Here is a 20,467-nt window from a genome sequence, read left to right as displayed (position 1 = left end):
CCTGCTGCTGTGCCCTTTGGTAAGAGCCTTTCTTCCACCACCCTAGGTACTACTGCTCAGAGGGGTCAAGGAACTCCCCCAAGGTCACACAGCCTGCGTCCTGGCAGACGGGACTTGCCCCGACTCCACCCCAGCCCCAAGTCTGTCTGACTTGAGTGAATCAGGGCGGGGCCGGGTGGCACCCGGAGGACGGCAGGTATCGCACAACCAAGCTGAAGGGGCTGCCACCCTCTGCTTCCCTGGCCCTACCAGGAGGCCTCTGCTGACACTGTCCTGGGCTGGGAGGCCATAGGGAGCTTTGGGCTGTCTGCTCCTGGGCCTGGGAGATAATGTGAGCTGAGGAGGACCTCCCCTAGTCCCCAGTGCTCTCCTGCCCCAGGAGTCAGGGTGAGGGAAACAGGACCCAAACACCCTGTCTGTCTGTCTGTCTGTCTGTCATCCTCTCAGAAAACACACACCAAGGTCTCCTCGGCCAGGCTGTGGGCTGCCACCAGCCTCTAGCAGCAAATGAGGTCAGTATTCCAGGTGCTGTCACGGAGACCCCAGCCACAGGCTGGGCAGGGAAGGGGAGGAGCCCTGCGGGTCAGAGAGAACTTTCTAGAAGGGGAGCCTCTGGGAAGAGCTGCAAGAGCCCATGGGAACGTGTGACGGCCCCTCCCCGCAGAGAGGAAGCAGGTGCAAGACTACAGTGATCAGCCTTAGCACTGAGGAGCTTTCTGGCTGTCTTGGAAGAGAAGTTCATAGGCAGCAACGCTCAGAGCCACCTTGTGTGTGTGTGGAGTGGGGAGCGGGTTGATGGGGCAGCAGGGCTTCCCCTCCAGCTCTGTCCCACGGAGGATGGGCCTGGGAGGGGTTGAAGAAAAATTGGCAGAATTTGCACCTTTTCCACCTCCCAAAGAGAACCCAGTCCAGGCCAATGGAAGCCCAAAGAGTGTGGGGCAACCCCTGCAGCTGGTAGGGCGACCCCGGCTCCCACTCCAGAAAGGCCTCACGGAAATCCTCGCTCAAAACTTTCTTTCTCCAGCTGCCGACATTTCAGATGAAACCCTCAGCTCAGCTTGGAGCTGTCAGGCTGTGTGGGTGCTGGGGACTGAGAGGTCCAGCCAGATCTGCTTCTCAATTCTGGGCGCCACAAGAAGCAACTCAAAGCCCTCCCCAGAACTGTCCAAAACCCACAGGCACAGTCCAGCCCATTGCCAGACGAGGAGCCTAAGACCTGACTCCAGGGACTCAGGGACAGGAATGGCCATGCCTCAGGGGTCCAGCTTATTCACTGCAGTAACTACAGGCAAGCACCTGGTCCCAGGTGGGCTTGAGGGAGATCGACGTTGCCTCCTTGGGCCACTGGGCACAGGCTGCACCACCACCACTGGTGTGATGCCAGGTGTGGTGCTGAGATCAGCAGGTGGCCCGCTGCATGGGGCCCTTTGAGGCCCCCCATCATGGAGGGCTGTGGGAGGCCAGTGCAGGTCCAGAGGCACAACCATCTTCCCCAGTCCATGTCCAGAGGTGTCTGTAGACATGGCCCCCAGCCCTGGGTCCTCATCTGCTGGGCCTGCTCATCCCATCATGCAGAGGGGTCAAGTGACTTGTAAGCCCAGCATGAACAGGAAGTGAATAGGCCCTCGGGCAGGTCTGAGTCCAGGCAGCCATGAGCTCCCAGGCCCAGAGCATCTAGAGCTGAAGGGAGCTCCTTAGCGCTCCCCCTCACCCCGCCGCCAGCCCAACACACACAGTGATGGCCGAGGGCCTGAATGCTGCAGGGGAGTCTGGGCAGACCCCAGCTTCAAAACTCATGCAAATTCACCACTCCACTCCATAATACATCTGAATGCATTTTAATATAAAAATAACAGCTTTCCCCCAATTCTTGCTCTAGGAAAATGTGCTACGCTCACCTTCCCTCTACCCCTGTCCCATCAGGCTCAGAGCCAAGGCCGTAGGGCTGCTGAATACACATGTGAGGGGGCTGAGGGGAAGATCACAGTACCAGGAGGGCAGGCAGGGCACTGCCAGGCTGGCCAGTGGAGGGGTGGGGGTGTCGGTCCCACCAGGGGCTGGCTTGGTTGCTGGTGCCCTGAGCCCTTCTCTGCCCGCCTGGGTGTTGCCTTCACTGATGGAGGTAGGCATCCAGCCAGATGTCACCAGACTTCTTCAGGGATCTGGGAGGTGGGGGTGGCAGTGGCGGTGGGTGTTCGGATCTCAGTTGCAAGATCCTAACACCCCTGTATCCCCCATGATAAGTGTGAGCGGAGATATCCCCATTCCCTGTGGGTTCCCTTCCCTGGGGGCAGGCAGTGATGTGGGCCCGGAGGGTGGGTTGGGAGAACAGCTGAATGCTCATTCTCTGGAATGGAATCTAGACTGGGGTGAGGGGTGTGGGGTAGGGGAGCTGGAGGGCAGCCAAGGCCAAGTCCAGGCATGGGCCTGGGTGGGCCTGTCCCTCCTGCATCGAGTTCTCCATTGCCTCCTCCTGCTGGGCACTGCAACCCAGGGACAGAGAGGATGTGGAACCTGCTCACCCCATCTTGGGCCTGATATTAGGCGGTGGAGCCAGAAATGTCAACAACCTGCTAGGAAGCCCTGTGCCAGGCGCTCTAAAGGGCTGTGCCAAATGGCAGGGGCTCACAGCATCAGGCTGGGAGGGATCATGAAGGAGAAGTGGGCGTCTGAATCCCAGCATAGGAAGGAAGGGCACCCAAGTAAGGGGAACAGCGTGTGCAAAGACCTGGAATCTGGCCTCTGTTCCCCACCTCCAAGGTGACCGCAAGGGCTGAGCCCCATCACCCCTCGCCTGCATGGCTGCAGTGTCCTTTGCTCTACTTTTCCACTTCGACTCCCGCCCATCAGTCATTCCCAGTAGGGGCAGCTTTCCAAGATGCAAGCCGGGCGTGTCCCTTCCCTGAGCGCCTGCATGCCCGCCTCGGTTATCCATGCCATGAGCTTGGCATTCGAGGCCAAGCACTTTCTGCTTTCTGCCTAAACGTCCCTCGTCGAGGCCTCTCCCCTCCTCCCTGTCCCTGCTCACAGGTCAGCCTGTCAATACCGCCCACCCTACCACATTATTAAAAACGGCAGCCCCTGCCTGGCCGCCCCCTCCCCTCCCCTGTCTCCACCCTGAGGGGTTCTTCATTGTTCTTTTGCCCATCTCCTGTAATGTACTTATTTGTTATTTTAACTGCTTGCCTTTTCCTCTGCTAGAAGGAACATCAGCTCCAAGAGGGCAGGAAGCTCCCTGGAGCCTGTTTTGCTCCGATTGTAGGAAAACAGCCTGTCGAATGGCAAGGGCAATGCCATCTTCAAGCAAATCTGATAACCAATGCTTGACCCAGAATGCCAAGCTCATGGCATAGATACCTCCTCCTGTAGACGCTTGTCTCCAGTGATCACCAGGTTCATAAGAACCACCTGCATGGGGCTCACCCTAAAAGCTTGCTATACAGAGGGTTCTTTTTGGAGGGCATGTGAGGGGAGGTACCAACTCTTGGCTGCCTGAGATACGGTTTTTTGTTTGTTTTTGACAGAGTCTTGCTCTGTCGCCCAGGCTGGAGGGCAGTGGCGTAATCTCAGTTCATTACAACCTCCGCTTTGTGGTTTCAAATGATTCTCCTCCCTCAGCCTCCCAAGTAGCTGGGATTAAAGGTGCCCGCCACCACACCCAGCTAATTTTTGTATTTTTTTTAGTAGAGACGGGGTTTCACCACGTTGGCCAGGCTGGTCTCAAACTCCTGACCTCAAGTGATCCGCCCACCTCAGCCTCCCCAAGTACTGGAATTACAGGCATGAGCCACCGCGCCCGGCCCTGAGACATGGCTTCTGTTTATAAGTCCCTATTAAGTGTTTCTTTCTGAGAAACTGGATCTGTTAGCTTCTTTCCCTCAGCCTTTGGAGGCAGGTTTGCAGAGACCTGCTCACCGCAGGCGCTGCTGTGTTTGTGAGTCTGCAGCAGGTGTTCCAGAAATTCTTGCTGTGTGCATGAAGGCTGGGGAAGGGAGGAAGGGCATGGGACACGGACAGAAAGGCTCAGGGGCCCCGGGGGCTCAGCAGGAGGCTGACCTGGACAAGGGCAGGCATAGGCCCTGGGGAAGCCACCAGAGCAGAGGGGCCAGGCTGCGGCCTCACCTGACGATGTCCACCAGCGCAGTGAGGAAGGGCTTCACTTCGTAGCTGAGGCCGTGCTTGGCACACAGTGACTTGACCAGTGGGGCCACCCGGCTGTAGTTGTGTCTCGGCATCCTGGGGAAGAGGCTGGGGGTGGGGAGCGTGTGCTGGCACCTGAAGTGGGAGGCTTCCAGAGACAGGCCCCACCCACGGGTCCCCTCCCAGGACCCCTCCCAGGACCCACTCCCCACCTCCCACTGGCCCCCAGCACCCACACTCACTGGTGCTCGATCTGGAAGTTGAGGTGCCCGCTGAACCAGTTGGTGAAAAGTGAGGGCTCCACGTTGCAGGTGGCTGCCAGCTGCCGGAAGCCGGCGGGGCACAGGTGAGAAAGCCGCTGCAGATCCCTGACCCCGCCATCCTCCACCTGGCGGCCCCGTCAGGGCCTCATCCCTCCTTTGCCAGTTGGCTCCTAGCAGGGATCCCCTACCCCACCCAGGACGGGCCTCACCCAGCCCCACCCCTGCTGCCCACCTGAGAGCTGGCCCAGTCCCGGTGCTTCTCATGGCCGATCTCCTTGGGGATGTGGTTCATCTGTGTGATCCACACGAACCAGTGGCTCTCCAGGACCCTGTGGGGAGGCTCGGGCACTGCCCTAGGTCCAGCTCACCACTTAGGCACCCTGAGTGGAGGCTGGAGGGCAGCTGTCTCCAAGTGGCCTCGACTTCCTTATCTGTACAATAGGAGTGTGGTCACCGCCCCCTTGCCAGTGTTTAAAGAATCTGAATGGAGCAGTGTCCACTGTGAGGCTGAGCCCAGAGCAGCTCTGACCCCCACGGGGCCACTTACAAGCCAGGCCACGCTCCCTAAACCCACTGACCCTGGGCTCCTGTCACGCTTGTGTTCACGTGATTCCGCCAGCAAGCCAGGGAGGCAGTGCCACTGGCCCCATTCTGCAGACCGGGAAAGGGGAGCTCTGGTTGGGGGGTGCAGTGGGGTCACCTGTTGCCTGTGTGTGACCTCGCCACCCCCTGCCATACCTGACAGCAACAAAGAAGAGCAGCACCCCAGGGACACCGTAGAAGGGGAGGTAGGATAAGAAGAAGCGGGCATAGAAGCTGGCGGCCCAGAGCAAATCCTGCAGAGGAGGGCAGAGGCAATACCGAGAGGTCTCCAGGCGCCGCGAGGTCTGGAGGCCTGGTGGGTGGGAGGGGGACCTCAGCATCCAACCCTTCTGCCTGATTTGCCTCAGAGCCCAGGACAGGCCACCACCCCCTCTGGTTTTCTCAGTTAAGGAACAGGGTCCTTTCCCTGCCAGCTCACGAGGCTGACTTTAGTGACAAAGGTGTCACGCAGGGTGTGTTGGGGAAGACCCTGCCAGGGACACAGATGCCTGGCAGAGTCGGCCCAGCAATTCCTCCTGGGAAGACACCCTCACCGAGAGAGACCCACACACCCCCCATTCCTCAACCCCCACACACACGTACGGTGACGGGCACACTCGCTCTCCTGCTGCGCGCACACATGTGAGCCCCACTGTTGCACGCACATGTGCACCCTGTTTGCCTTCATGGGCAGGTACTGTCCCCCGAGGCACCACCTCCTGCCACGGCAGCCGTATGCCCGGGGTCCTGGGCAACCCCACTCACCGCCCACTGCATGCACACCAGCATGTACGCCAGATTTTCCACTTCAAAGTTCACCAGGGTGAGCAGCGGCGGGCCGACTGCAGGAAGAGGCACGAGAGCGCTCAGGAGTGGGGCTGGACTGCCCAGGTGGGTGGGCCGCAGAGTGAGGGGCTCTGTTACTCCAGGAATGTCCCTGGGATGTTGGTGCTGGTCACGTCCAGCTAGAATGACCCCTATCACTCCCAACCCTGTGTCTAAGCCTCCTCAGGCTGCCCTTACCCCACCACCTCCCACCACCCTTCACCGCAGGTCAGGGCCAGCCTTGAGTCCTCGCTCTGTCCACCCCAACAACTGCCCAAAGACTCTAGGGCTCCAGACCACTCTAGTGTGAGGGCAGGAAGAAATTCTTCGTGGGGCTTGGGGAAGCTCCCAGCAGGGCTGTGATGGCCCGTGGCTGCAAGGTGTCCCAGGCACGGGAGACAGCTGGGGCAAAGGCATGGTGCTGGGAGAGTGTGTACAGGCTGCAGAGGCTGGGAGGGTGCCATGACAAGGGAGACTTGACAGGCATGCCCCTGCCCCAGGAAGTGGCGGGGAGTGGTCCAGGACAGCAGGGAGGACAGTGCAGGCCCAGGCACTCCCCCATCCCAGAAGGACAGATGGACACTCACTCAGGAAGAAGTACAGATGCTGCTGGTTGTAGGGTAGGTATCTGCGTTTCTTCTTGCCGTACTGTGGAGACAGGCAGTGGCTGGAGACAGCAGCTCTCCAGGCCACCTCCTTCTCCTGGGCAAGGTCACGGGGCTGGCTGGGGCCAAGGGTCAAAGGCAATTCTAGATTCTAACAACTGGGCTGGTCGTCCCCAGCAGCTACGGCAGGTGGGAAGGAAAGACGTGGGGGCAGGGGTTGGTTCAGCCAGAGTGGAGGCTAGATCAGGGGCTAGGTCAGGGGCAGAGTGGGGACCCAGTGCATCAGTTCCCCCTCAGCTGCAGGCCCAGCCAGAGGGTGTCCACATCCCTCCCCACCCACCTCGACGGATGACTCCCCCAGTAGGAAGACGGGCGCCACCGTCACATCTGGGTCTTTGTGGAAGATGTTGGGCTTGGCGTGGTGCTGGAAGTGGCGGAAGTTCCACCAGTGGGCGGAGAAACCCTGTGGAGGAGGAGGGGGCTCTCAGGAGCAGGCTGTGCCCCCCACTCTGTGCCCACACACTTGGGCAGACCCAGCGCCACTCAGCACCTGGCTGCCCACCCACCCCACCCTCACCTTTAGCTGCCCCATCACGAACTTCTGGGCCACATGGTTCCACCGGGACTTCTTGAAGATGGAGGCATGGCCCAGATCATGTTGCAGACACCAGGACTGAGCCTGGGGAGAGAGGCAGGGTCAGAAGCTGCTGGGAAGGACGGAGCCCACCAGGGCCTGGGGCCCCAGCGAATCCCTTCAGCTTGCAGGGTACCCCTGTGCTAATGCTCCATTTCAAGATCCTTGTGGGCCAGTGTTCTCTTTTTACAGGTGAGAACTGAGTCCCAGGGAAGTGGAGGGGGCTTGTAAGTGTCACGAAGCTGCAGGGCAGCAGCCTGTGGCTCAGTGGCCCTGTGCTTGATCAGGATTTGTTAAAGAAGGAACTTCTCGGCTCATCTGGAACGCAGCTTGACCCACAGACACGCGTGATGGGCCTTCAGGCTGTTCACTCATTCATCCGTTTATTCATCCATTCATCCTTTCATAGGTTCATTCGTTCATTTAGCAAATATGTTCACAATGCCCGCGTGCATGGGGGCCCACGTCTGTTGGGCAGTTAGGGTGGCTGCAACACAGAGCCGGGGTCACCTGGGAGATGGCCAGGATGAAGGCGGCCAGGGCACTGGGCACCCAGCCAGGACCCAGGAGGTAGATGAGGAGCCAGGCCAGCACCTCCATGGCCAGGATGTGGCCCAGTAGGAAAGCAAAGAAGGTGGGACTGGCATCAAACAGCTTCATGTCCTCGGCTGCCTGGTGCAGGGCTCGGAAGTCCTCGACCAGCTGTGCCTGCCATAGCAGAAGGGTCGATCAGCCAAGGAAGAAATTCCTCCCCACCCCCATTCTCCTGGAGCCTCAGTCACTCCTCCCAGCACCAGGCCCAAGGGGTGTGGGCAAAGGGGAATGAAGTGTTGAAAGTACCCAGCCCGGGGTGTGAGCTGGAGCACTGGCTGGTGGCGAAGCCGCCTCTCCCCCCCCAGAAGGTATGGGGTGGGTAAGACGCTAGAGCCAGGAGGGAAACCAGCTCATTAAAATCCTCCTTGTAGATGGGGATGCTAGGTGACAAGAGGGAGGCAGCTTGCCTCGGGATCCAAATGTGTGCCTGGCTAAACCAGATCTGAAGCCCTGGACTTCTCAGGGCATCCCTACAGCTTCACTTTCAACTGCCTGCCCCCTGGGAGGGGAGGGGAGGCCCAGCCCTGACCCTGCATCCCCTTGGGCGAATGCCGAGGGAGCTGCTCCTGGCCATGTGACAATATCTCCCAGCCCTCCAGCCATCCCCCTCCCTCAGAGGCTGAGGCTCCTCTAGGGCCCTGCTCACATTCAGGGGTCCATCCTGGCTGGGTTCCTCTGGTGCCAGCTCTCCAATCAACAGGGGCTGTAGGAACTTGCGCACGAAATTGAGATCTTGATGGAAGGCACGGAAGGCATCCTGAAGGAGAGCAGACAGTCAGGCAGACAGACAGACACAGCTGAGTAGCACAGTAGCAGCCAGCAGAGACGGGCGGAAGGACCATGGATGGATGGGCAGAGCAGATGACAGGTGGACAGAAAGTCAGCCGGCTGATGAATAGTCAAAGACATGGGACCCAGTGGGTCCGCCTTGCCCATGGGCCCTCCCTGGTCCTCCCAGGGCCCCAGGTTGTCCTGCTTTTCACCCATTGCCTGCTGTGCTCCATCTGCTTTACCCAGCACAAGGGCCCCTCTCTGAACATGGTCAAACATCTACAGCTCTGGATTTACAGAAAGACCTCCCTGGAAGACTCCGATTTCTTGAACCACGAAGAAAGGTTCTACTTTTTCAAAAAGCTTTCTGTAAGTCATACATGTTTCCACTGCATGTAGAATAAGATCTCGGTCACAAACATTTGATTCACCCCGTTTTTACAAACATAAGCAGTGGGTGAAGGGTACGTGGGAAAACTTGAGGATCACTGGGTCATGGGGTGGGGGGATCAGTCAAGGGCCACACACATTGAGTCCTTGGGGGTTTGCAAGGAAGACACTTGAACAGTTAAACTCATTTGACTTACAAAGCAGGAAGCAGGAGTAGAAAATATAATTTTTTTTTTTTTTTGAGACAGAGTCTTGCTCTGTTGCCCAGGCTGGCGTGCAATGGCACGATCTCAGTTCACTGCATCCTCTACCTCCTGGGTTCAAGTGATTCTCCTGTCTCAGCCTTCCAAGTAGCTGGTCTCAAACTCCTGACCCCAGGTGGCCAAGCTGGTCTTTAATTCCTGACCTCAGGTGATCTGCCCGCCTTTGCCTCCCAAAGTGCTGGAATTATAGGCGTGAGCCGCCGTGCCCAGCCTAATTTTTTTAAGTAAATAAAATGGGCCAGGCATGGTGGTTCACATCTGTAATCCCAGCACTGTAAGAGGCCGAGGCACAAAAATTACTTGAGGCTAGGAGTTCAAGACCAGCCTGGGCCACATAGTGAGACCTTGTCTCTGTTTTTACAAAAAAGAAAAAATAATAAATAAAATGAATAAGCTAACATTCTTGCCATTCTGTGTAATAGCTGGAAGGAATACAATGCAGAAGGAAGAAAGAGTAAAGAAAGAGGGTGAGAGGAAAAGACAGACCAGAAGAAAGATAAGGGCCAGGGAAAGAGACCAGCCAGGAAATGGCCCCAGAAGTTCAGCAAGCTTGAACTTCACACCTGGGCGCCTGTAGCCCTCCGGGTCTGCCAGTGGTCGTGGTATTGTAATCAGCTCACTAATTGCTCACAGGTCTTGGACTGATGTTTTTCCTTGTACTTTCAGAGTCTCTCTCTGAATGGGCTAGCCAGAGCCATACAGCAGCCTCGACTATAGAACCAGCAGCTGGGTGGTGTTGTCCCCACGGGTCTGGAGAAGGGAGGCCTCCCGGTTGCTAAAGGAAACACCTTTTGCAGAAAGCTGACTGAGGACAGGGGCCTCCTATTGTCCTCTTGCTAATGAGCCTACCAGCTGGTGTAGGTTAAAACGGAAGTGACAGCGGGGCCCTGAAGTCACTGCCAGGACATTCTCCTACAACCCTGGGGGAAGAAAGCACTTCAGTTCCCTCCAGCACCCACTAAGAGGTAACACCGACATGATCTGCTAGGGGTCCCCTTGCCTGCTTTTAGAGGCCCAGGGCAGCATGCGGACTGGGGGGGCTGGTAGGGTGCCCCTTCTAGAATAACCCGGGCTGACTTGGCTCCTTCATCACAGAGGAGGGGCTGTATATGTGCAGATCTCACCCAGTCTGGACATGAATCCTGAAACAGGGGCAGCAAAACTCGTAGAAAAAGGGGCAGAGGGAAGGCTGCGGGGTCCCCAGGAAGCTGTCTGGGCCCCCGGCTACCTGCGGAGCTGGGGCTGGTGTACAGGGAAGCTGGGAGGGAAGAAGACTCTTGGGGTTCTGCTGACCCCACTGGGTGACTTTTTTTTTTTTTTTTTTTGAGACAGGGTCTTGCTGTATCGCCCAGGCTAGAGTGCAGTGGTGCAATCACGGCTCACCGCAGCCTCAACCTCCCGGGCTCAGGTGATCCTCCCACCTCAGCCTCTCCCGTAGTTGTTGGTACAGGTGCGTACCACTGGGGCCAGCTAATTTTTAATTATTTTGTAGAGATGAGGTTTGCAATGTTGCCCAGCTGGTCTTAAACTCCTGGGCTCAAGCAATCCACCCCACCTCAGCCTCCCAAAGTGTTGGAATTACAGGAATGAGCCACCACGCCCAGCCCACAAAAACACTGAAAAATTTATTTGAGACAGGGCCTCGCTCTGTCACCAGGCTGGAGTGCAGTGGTGCGATCATAGCTCACTGAAGCATTGAAATCCTGGTCGTAAGTGATCCTCCCACCTCAGCCTCCCCAGCAGCTGGGACTACAGGCACACGCCACCGTGTCTCATTAACTTTTGAGTTTTTTTTATAGAGTCAGGATTTCACTATGTTGCACAGGTATGTCTTAAACACCCGACTTCAAGCGATCCCCCCCATCTCAGCTTCCCAAAGTGCTGAGATTACAGGTGTGAGCCACACCTAGCCTCTAATTTTTTAATTTATTTTTTATTTGTTGAGACAGAGTCTTGCTCTGTCGCCCAGACTGGGGGGCAGTGGCGTGATCTCAGCTTACTGTAACCTCTGCCTCTCAGGTTCAAGAGATTCTTGTGCCTTAGCCTACTGAGTAGGTGGGATTACAGGTACAAACCACCACACCAGGCTAATTTTTATATATTTTGTAGAGTCGGGGTTTCACCATATTGCCCAGGCTGGTGTTGAACTCCTGAGCTCAAGCAATCCTCCTGCCTTGGCCTCCTAAAGTGTTGGGATTACAGGCGTAAGCCACCACACCCAGCCAATTTTTAAACAATTGTAGTAAAATATACATGAAATTCACCATTGTAAGCATGCTTAGGTGTACAGCTCAGTGGTATTAAGTGCATGCACAGTGTTACCCAACCATCACCATCATCCAGCTCCAGAACCTTTTCACCTTCCGCAACTGAAACTCGGTCCCCATTAAATACCAATTCTCCATTCTCTCCTCCCCCTGCCCCTGGCAACCACCATGCTAACTTCTGTCCATACAGATCTGCCTCCTCCAGGAACCTCATCTGGGAGAAATCACATTTGTCCCTTTGCCTCTGGTTTGTTTCACTCAGCACAGTGTCCTTACGGTCCATCCATGTTGCAGCACATGCCAGGATGTCCTATCTTTTTCAGGCTGAGCCGGCGTGATGCCGGGTCTCTCTCTCTCCTTTGCGACTCCCCAGACGCACACACACATGCAGACACACCCACCAGCCCACCCCAGCAGGCATCACTCAGAAACATGCCCACAATCACGGCCCACATGAACACTCAGCCAAACACAGCCTTGCACACAAGGTACGCAAAGATGCAGCCGGCAAGCACAGACGCACCCGGTACAACATGCTAGCTGTGGCTGCGGCCCCAGAATCTCCTCCTTCCCAGCCCTTCCCTCTCTCATCCCGTGTCAGTTCTGGGGACACCTTCTTGAGCTGAGGATCTTGGGTCCAGACTGGTCTTCTCGCCTCCTTTCCCGTTGGTCCTGATTCACCCAGGCCAGCCCTGTCGAGGCACTGACAGGGAGGACAGAGCCAAGCCCACCCAAGGGTCTTCAAGCCAGATCTATCCCTTGCAATGATAAGGGGAGGTATGAGCCCCCTCAAGGCTGTGTCAGAGAACCCCAAAGCCATTGACAGGGCTCCAGTTGGGGGAGGGACAGGTGGGGCTGTGACAGTTCCCTGAGAAGCAGGCTGGGCTCTCAGGGCTGGGTGGGCACCCCAGGGCTGTGCTTCTCATGCTGTCAGGGAGTGCGAGTAGGGCAGGGGCCTGGACTCAGGCTGAAACCTGACAGACCAGCAAACAGCCTTTTCTGGAACTGGCTGAGGTCATGTGACCTGGTCCTCTCTGGGCCTCTCCTTAAGGATGGGTGGGGGGGCCATGCAGAAACTAAGACTTAGAGAGGTTAAGCTACTTCTTCAAGGTCACACAGTTCCATTTGACTGAGGTTAGATCAGAGCCCAGGTCTCTTCTCACTCATAAGTGGGAGCTGAATAATGAGAACACATGGACACAGGGAGGGGAACATCACACACCGGGGCCTGTTGGGGGGTTGAGGGACAAGGGAAGGGAGAACATTAGGACAAATGCCTAATGCATGTGGAGCTTAAAACCTAGATGACGGGTTGACAGGTGCAGCCAACCACCATGGCACATGTATACCTATGGAACAGACCTGCACATTCTGCACATGTATTCTAGAACTTAAAGTGAAAAAAATGAAAAACTGTGCTTGTGGCCACTCCTGGACCAGAGGGGGAGGCAGCAGTTTTCCTAGGTGGGGTGCGGGGGTCCTTGCCATGAGGCCAGTCACTATCTCAAGAAGCCAAGGGCCAGCTGCTGGGAGCGTGGGCTGCGGGCGCAGGAGGGTGGTTGGTTCTTGGGCCTCATCAATGGAGCCTCAGGGAATTGTGGGAGGTCCCACCCTCACCCACCCTAAGTGCACCCAGGAACATCCACCCAGGGGTATGTGCACCAAGCCCTGTCCCCCCAACCCCCACACACACCCAAGTGAGGGGAAAGCGGAACTCGAGGTCTTTCACTGGGTACCGAAGCAGAGCTGGGTGAAAGCGCTGGAATCAACACGGCACCCCTAAACACAAACTCCCGCAGGCAGCGACCGGCTCTGTTCACAGCAGCATCCTCTGAGGCCGGCACAGAGCAGCTGCTCAACAGCAGGTACGAACAAGTAAACAAGAGCCAACCCTCCACAGCCCCCAAAGCAGGGGCACGAACCATTTTGCTGGTGAGGAAATGAAGGCTCAGCGGGAAGGGACACCTGCCCAGGTCACAGTTAGTAGTGGCAGAGCTGGGATTCGAACCCAGGCCTATCTTCTGTGATGTTCATGCTCCTTCAGGACACAGAGACAGCTCGGCCTGGCCTTAGTCCCTGGAAGCCTAGAGTGGCTCAGTTGGTCCCAAGAGCTCATGCCCTGCCCCAGCCCCACCATGAAGCCCACACAGCAGCTGGTAAGGGGAGGGATCCCAGAGCCGGCCTGCCCAGGATGGAACCTGAGCTGCTACCCAGGAGCTAGGGAGCCCCAGACAAGACCACACCCCTCTCTCATCAGTATTTCTCATCAGTAAACTGAGAACCACAAATCCCCATCTCACAAGGCTGCTGGGAGGATGGAGTCGGTGGCACTAAAGCACTTAGAAGGGGCCTGGTGGTTGGCAAGAGCTCCATAGCCCAGCTCTTTCCTAGCCCTGCAGCCCTGATGCGCCTCCTCCTGAGAGTCCACTTAGAGGTAAGTGCCTGCAGGAGGGGCCTGTAGGTGTCGGGGAAGAGAGTGGAGAAGCTGCTTCTCTGCCTGCCTGTTAAGTCCTGGCCAAGCCTGAGGCTGGGATAGAGCAGGGGCTGGGAGCCTCCTTCCACCCCAGAGACACAGCAGGGCAGGGAGGGATTTTTGGTCACTCCCTAGAAGAATCCAGAATGTTCCAGATCAGTCAGGAAGGGGGTGAAGCAGGGAGTGTGGCAGGGCTGCTGAGGGCTCAGGTGGTCGGGGTCTGTCCTTCCTGCCTTCTCATGCCTTTGTAGGAGGTTGGGGTGACAGGGCTATGCCTCAAAGGATACCCCCAGGACATTCCTGCCTCTCTCCTCTCCCAGGTGGGTGGGTAGAGCAGGAGCATGCCCAGCACACCATGCTCCATAAGCACTATCAATATCCCATTTTACAGATGAGGAAACTGAGGCCCAAAGAGGTCCAAAAGAAACACAGCTCTAAACATGGGACACCCAAATTTGGCCTGTGTAGCAGAGCCCAACTCGAAAGCAGACGTCCCCAAGAAGCCATCCCTGTCCCCCAGCACCCCTCAATGTCCTGGCGAGGGGTGGGCATATATGTGAAGTCTTTTGCAGCCAGGATGTTTGGCCTCACAGGTGTCCCTGACCCCACAGTAGCCCCAAAGCAGCTATACCCTCTGGCTCCTGGTCCTCTCTCCACCACTGACCTCTGGCTCCACTACTGGAGCCTGGCTGTTTCATCAGAAACCCGCAGGAAGAGACCGAGAGGGACGCCCAGGGGCAGTATCCTGCTGACGCCAACTCTTCCACAAGGAAGGGGCAGGGCACTGCAACTCCTCTGGGGAAGGGGCCTGGGTGGGCGGTGGCCTTGCAGAAAATGCCTGCGAGAGGCCCAGAGCAGTCCCACTTCATGGGAGTGGCCATTAGGGGACTTTCAAGGCAGTCAGTGTGGTAGGAGGGAGTGGAGTGGCTCTGGAGCCACCCCCCTCAACTCCCGTGTCCTCAAATCTGCCCGGTCCTAGTCCTGTCCCTCCCCAGCTCCCACCCAGACACAAACCCTACCCTCATGGCCCAAGTATGAAGGCCCTACCCTTCAAGGGTCCCAAGAAGGTTCCATCACACCACCCAGTTTCAAACTCTTTCTCATCTACAAAATGGCTTAACAATAGGACTTACCTCATAAAGTTGTTAGGCAAATTCAATCAGTTACCACATCTAAACCCCTCAGAACAGTGCCTAGTCAATAACTGTTGGCTGCAATTGCTACGATGCAGCCTCCGGCGCAGCACTGGCCACTACCTCCTCCAGCTCAGGCCAGGCTCAGAGGACCGCCTAGAAGGAGGGCCCGAAGGCAGAGGGCTCAGGGGTCTGCTGGAACTTGGATTTTCCCAGTTAGGGCTTCAGCCGAAAGGGCACCAGGGGCTGCTGGGAAACCCATCTGCCCTGAGGAGCTGTGGGCAATGCGTTCACCACACCCATGAATACAGCTTTGTTGCCCATGGTAACCAGGCACCCAGGTGCCCAGCACCACCCTCACAGTGTGCCCAGGACACAAGCATTCTCATCCTCATCACACTAATGGGGAAACTGAGAAACAGAAGTGAAAGGATGTGTCCAAGATCATAGAGCGAGGCCAGGCTGGCTCCCTCTCTAAAGACAACATGCAGCTAAATCTAATGTCTAATGGCTCGCACTGGACCAGTGTGCCTGTGTCCACAGCCTCTCCTGCTCTCTGCCCTGGCCACACTCTACCTCTTCTAAGTGGTCTCCCCTGGGGGAGGGCAGGTCTCCATCCTCCCTTCTCTTGCCCTTCTGGAAGGCTCTGCCTTCGCTCTCTCCATTAAGGATCCTTTTAAATGTCCATCAGACTCCCCAGGCTTCCCTGCTCTGCTCTCTGAGGCTCCCCATCCTCTTTAGAATAAAGCCAAAGTCCTTCCGAGGACACAAACATCCAGCATGAGCCAGCCCGGCTGCCTCTAGACCTCACTGCCAGGCTCTCTCTCCACTGCTCTCTGCTGCAGCCACACTGTATTCCTGGAACACAGGACACACGGTCCCACCTCTGAGCCTTTGCTCTAGCTGATCCCTCTGCTGTGAACTCATTCGCTGTAGAAGTTTTGCTCACAGCTTCAGAGGTGAGAACTGTACGTGACACAGATAAGATGCTCACTGATGGATTTAATGAGTCAATCATTGAAGAACGAATGAGTGCTGGAAATAAACAGGCTAGGTGGCAGCATAGCATGCACTTAAGAACATGGCTGTGGATTCAAATCCCGGACCAATCACTGAATTTCAAGCCGCTCTGCCTCTCTGAGCCTTTGTTTTCTCATCTGTCAAGTGGCAATAACAACAAATGGCACCTGCCTCATAGGGGCACTTTGAGGATTAAAAGAGACAGTTTCAATAAATCAAGTACTGAATTCAAAACCTGGCACACAGTAGGCGCTCAGCACATGGCCCTTGTATACTTATGGCCAGCAGCGGCTGGGCCTCATCTCCCTGGCTGGCTCCACTAGTATCAGGCTGCCTATGACTCTCAGACAAACCTGGCCAAGGGCCCAGAGTACTCTCCCCAGGGCACCCGGCCTTGTGTCCCAAGATGGTCACAGGCTGACTTCATGGCATAGAAACTCTGGGAATTTCCTGGCAGGAAGGCTTCATGGCCTGGACATGAGAACAGCTGATGGGCAGCCGGGGCTGGTGAGAGGTGACGGCCGGAACACAGCCCTGGCAACTGGCTGCCCCACCTCCACCTGAGGCCACCGCCCACGATGGGATGCCTGGGGCCTGGGCTCAACTACACAGGGCACTGGGCTGGCCCAACCCCTGGTCTGCCCTGAGGATTCGTCATGGACAAAGGCTGATTGCTCCGCCCCAGCAACCTCAGTCCCTTTGTCCTGATTGGACCAAGTGTTTCTGGCAACTCTAGTCCAGGCTGTGGGGCCTTGAGGGAGCTAAGAGACAGCCTAAAGTGTTCCCTTCCTACTGCAGATAGGACCGAAACCAGCTAAGGACACCCAGGAAAGGGGTAGCCGGGCAGGGCTGTCACCGTACACTGCAGTTTGCAGGGCACAGTCATACTTAGGGGCCAGCAGCATTTACCGAATACAAACTACTACATGGCAGCCCTGGGCCATGGACTTGAGAAGACATGATCCTGCCCTCAGCCAGCTCACTGTCTGCCCCAGCTCGCCCCACTTTACAGATGAGTAAACTGAGGCACAGAGGCGTGACATGCCTGCTTTGCTTCAGGGTCACTCAGCGCCTCCAACAGCAGAGCTGGGACCCAGCCCCAAGGAGCAGAGAGATATTTTTTGCTTATTTGTTTGTTCGTTTGAGACAGAGTTTCGCTCTTGTTGCCCAAGTGCAATGGCGTGACCTTGGCGCACCGGAACCTCCGTCTCCTGGGTTCAAGGGATTCTCCTGCCTCAGCCTCCCAAAGTGCTGGGATGACAGGCATGCGCCACCATGCCTGGCTAATTTTGTATTTTTTTAGTAGAGACAGGGTTTCTCCATGTTGGTCAGGCTGGTCTCAAACTCCCGACCTCAGGTGATCTGCCCACCTCAGCCTCCCAAAGTGCTGGGATTACAGGCGTGAGCCACCGCTCCCGGCCTGAGACGTTTTTAAAACAGATATTCTTGGCTGCGAATCAATGAGAAAACTGTGTATGGAAGTCTCAGCATCCCAAGCTAAATGTTAAGTCAGTAATTCCACTTGGGAGGAACCCCAGCATGGGCCTGGCATCAGGCAGGAAAGAGTGATGAAATAAAAGCTTTCTATATCCCGGCCGGGCGTGGTGGCTCACGCCTGTAATCCCAGCACTTTGGGAGGCGGAGGTGGGTGGATCACGAGGTCAGGAGTTCAAGACCAGCTTGGCCAACATGGTGAAACCCCATCTCTACTAAAAATACAATACGCCAGACATGGTGGCACGTGCCCGTAATCCCAGCTACTCAGAGCCTGAGGCAGGAGAATCACTTGAACCTGGGAGGTGGAGGTTGCAGTGAGCCAAGATGGCGCCATTGCACTCCAGTCTGGGTGACAGAGCAAGACTCCTCTCTCTCCAGCGGTTGGTGGGGGGTGCGGGGAGTAAAGTTTTCTGTATCTATACTGTCCTCCAGGTTACAAAAGACCAGAGCAGGCCGGGAGTGGTTGCTCATGCCTTTAATCCCAGAACTTTGGGAGGCTGAGGCAGGAGGAATGCTTGAACCCAGGACTTTGAGTCCAACCTGAGCAACATAGTGAGACCCTGTCTCTATTTTTAAACAAATAATAAATGATAAATAAAACATATTTTTTTAAAACAGACCAGAGCAGGCATCCACAAGACTCCTTGAAGGGAGGCCAGGGCTCAGCCAGGCCAATGGGGAGAAGCCGTGCCCCTCATCTCGCCATGCCCTGGCAGAAAGGCAGGCACACACCCCCACACTCACCCAGACATGCAAACACCTGCACACTCAAACACTGCCCCTGGGCTGCTTCATCCCACGGCTGTGCTGTCCCCTCGGGCCAGCGTCTGGCCCCTGAGCACCCAGGGATAAGGCTTTCTGTCTTTTTTTTTTTTTTTAGAATTTCAGGAGGATTCTTATTCTCACTCCTCAGCCTCATGGAGTGGAGGGGAAAAGAGGGGCTTTCTTCCTCAAAGAGTCCAGTGAAGATTGTACAATGTGCTGGAGATGGCAATCAGCAGAGAGCAGGTGGCCCTGGCAAGACGGACACCGATAGTCCTGGGACCGGACAGAATCTCCTCTGCTGCCCAAAGCGCCAGCATTCAGAATTCATGTCTCGGGTCTTGAAGACCTTCCTGGTACTCAGTGTGGCCAACCTAGAAATTTGGATGGTCAGGACAGGGCATCGTGGCCCCAACCCCTATTATCCAGGTGGGGAACTGAGGAAAAGGGGCTGGTCCGGCTGCTCCACCACCGGACTCCAGCCAGACAGTACCCTGGGACCAGGCTACATCCCTCCCTATCTAGACAGGGGCTGGGGTTGGGAAGTTGGGGTCCCCAGGGGCCAGCCTGTTCCTGGGGTGACTGTGCTTCCCGGAGAGGCCCACCCAGCCTGGCTGGCAAAGCCCTCCCACGTGCAGCTGCTAGCCCGAAGAGGTGAGTCACTGTCCCTGAGCCCTTTACAGAAGCTCTTGGGAAAGCCACAGACCTCAGGCCGGCCCAGCCCCCAGCCTCTAATGGCAGCTCCTTACCGGCCCCTGGGGACCCTGCCCTGCCCCACCCCTAGCACTCAGCAAGCACCCAGCATGGGGACGCAGAACTGAAACAGGGACCTGCGAGCAACAGGGCAGCCCCTCACCGAGGACAGGCTCTGCAGCATGACACACCCACCTCTGAGGCCCCCTCCTCCCCCGCAGACCTGCTCCATGGACAGCTGCGGGTCCTCCACACAGGGTACTGGCCTCCCTACCCCACATCTGACCCTGGCTAGTCCACCCCAACTCTGGGTCCCGGCGTGGAGGTCAAAGGTCAGCGAGGGGAGGGAGGATGCTAAGGCCCCACAGGTGGAGCGGGACATCACGCCCACGACCGAGCTCCAGGCTCCACCCGCCGGTGGGTGGCTTCCTTACGGCTTCCTTACCGTGGCGTCCTCAGCGCCGTGGTGGCCGATGAGGCGGCTGCCCCCTGGGTGCCGCTGTGCCCAGCGGCTGATGTCGTAGACGCGGCGCTCGATGACCAGCCACTTGTCGCCGGGCTGGTCGTGCGCGCGGATCTGCTCCCAGCAGAAGGTGGGCAGCGGTGCCCCCGGCTGCGCGGATCCCTCCCGCGGACCGGGCTCCCCGACGCCGCCCATGCTGCACGCACGAGTCCTGGGGGTCCCAGGCGGTGGCCGAGGTCCGAGCGAGACCCGGAGGGAAGCGAGGAGCGCTCCCGGGGGCCGCCTCCGCCGCCGCCCGCTGCTCCGGCCCCGCCCTGCCGCCGCGGCCGCCGTACGAGCGAGCGTGCGCCTCCCGGCTCGCGGCGCAGGGAACTCCCCGCCTTATAACCGCGCGGACGGCGCCCGCCTCGCCTCGCCTGCCCCCCGCCCCCGGCCAGGCCCCGGCCCCCGAGGCTGGCTTGACCCCCCGCGCCCGCTCCAATCCAGGCGCGGGGCCTCGGCCTCCATTGGCCGCCCGGGAGGGCGGCGTCGAGGCGGCCCGCCCCGCCCGGGAGGACGGTGGCCGCCACCCAGCCCTGCCCCGGGGCACCGTCCCGCCCCCTCTCCCCGGGCTGCGGGCTCCCGAGCTCTCTACTCCGCCCGGAGCGCGGGGCCTGGGGACATAACACGCACCTGTTGGGCGTCCCGCAGCGCCTCCCCGCGCCCTCGGGAACCCGAGGCGGAGTCCGGGTCTGTGAGCTGCGGGGCCTGGGGGGCTTCCAGCAGCGCGTCCTGCAATGTCAAATCCAGTGCGCCCGGAGGGGGGGATGCTGTCTCGGGGTGCCTGTGAACAGCCTTCAAACCATGGGCCCCAAAGTCTGCGGGACCCCCACCGCCGCTGCAGCTATCGCGGAGCCCTCCGCTGGGGGCGGGTGGCCTCCCCGCCAGCGTCGGCGCTGCAGGGCTGGGAATGCCCAGGGGTGGCCAGGGGGGAGGAAGGGGAGCAGGAGGGCACTGGCGGGTGGAGGTGGGCGCTGCCATCCACGGGCTGAGGACACCTGTGCTTGTTACTGCTTCCCCACGCCTCTGTTTTGAGACAGGGGTCTCACTCTG

At 57.8% G+C, this 20,467-nt stretch overlaps 1 protein-coding gene across 4 annotated transcripts; it reads right to left on the bottom strand.

The window, feature by feature from the left end:
* Positions 1 to 1,822: 1,822 nt before the first annotated feature.
* Positions 1,823 to 20,410, bottom strand: LOC105469426 (fatty acid desaturase 3). Of its 4 annotated transcripts, none has more exons than XM_071074486.1 (12): positions 20,048 to 20,410; positions 8,290 to 8,400; positions 7,560 to 7,757; positions 6,993 to 7,094; positions 6,756 to 6,878; positions 6,398 to 6,458; positions 5,751 to 5,827; positions 5,142 to 5,239; positions 4,636 to 4,732; positions 4,383 to 4,462; positions 4,123 to 4,248; positions 1,823 to 2,162 (listed from the first exon to the last, which is right to left on the bottom strand). In XM_071074486.1, the coding sequence occupies exons 1-12, from the start codon at positions 20,393 to 20,395 to the stop codon at positions 2,111 to 2,113; spliced, it is 1,473 nt and encodes a 490-aa protein (XP_070930587.1). In that variant the 5' UTR covers positions 20,396 to 20,410; the 3' UTR covers positions 1,823 to 2,110. The 4 variants fall into 4 exon arrangements, with proteins under 4 accessions (XP_070930587.1, XP_070930588.1, XP_011718719.1 ...); XM_071074487.1 differs by having other exon boundaries at positions 7,644 to 7,757; XM_011720417.2 differs by lacking the exon at positions 20,048 to 20,410 and adding an exon at positions 19,358 to 19,735.
* Positions 20,411 to 20,467: the final 57 nt, after the last annotated feature.

The sequence above is a fragment of the Macaca nemestrina genome, chromosome 12 (assembly GCF_043159975.1).
Source record: "Macaca nemestrina isolate mMacNem1 chromosome 12, mMacNem.hap1, whole genome shotgun sequence".
Classification (NCBI taxonomy): domain Eukaryota; kingdom Metazoa; phylum Chordata; class Mammalia; order Primates; family Cercopithecidae; genus Macaca; species Macaca nemestrina.
This window is presented reverse-complemented; position numbering and strand designations above follow the sequence as displayed.

Excerpts from the sequence above, each read along its gene's own strand:
- LOC105469426 (XM_071074486.1), bottom strand. The coding sequence starts at position 20,395 with ATGGCAGCGCCCACCTCCACCCGCCAGTGCCCTCCTGCTCCCCTTCCT. Across the intron at positions 6,879-6,992 it reads TCGTGATGGGGCAGCTAAAG|GGTTTCTCCGCCCACTGGTG; the intron begins GTGAGGGTGGGG and ends CCTCCTCCACAG. Across the intron at positions 4,463-4,635 it reads GGGACTGGGCCAGCTCTCAG|CTGGCAGCCACCTGCAACGT; the intron begins GTGGGCAGCAGG and ends GGCTTCCGGCAG.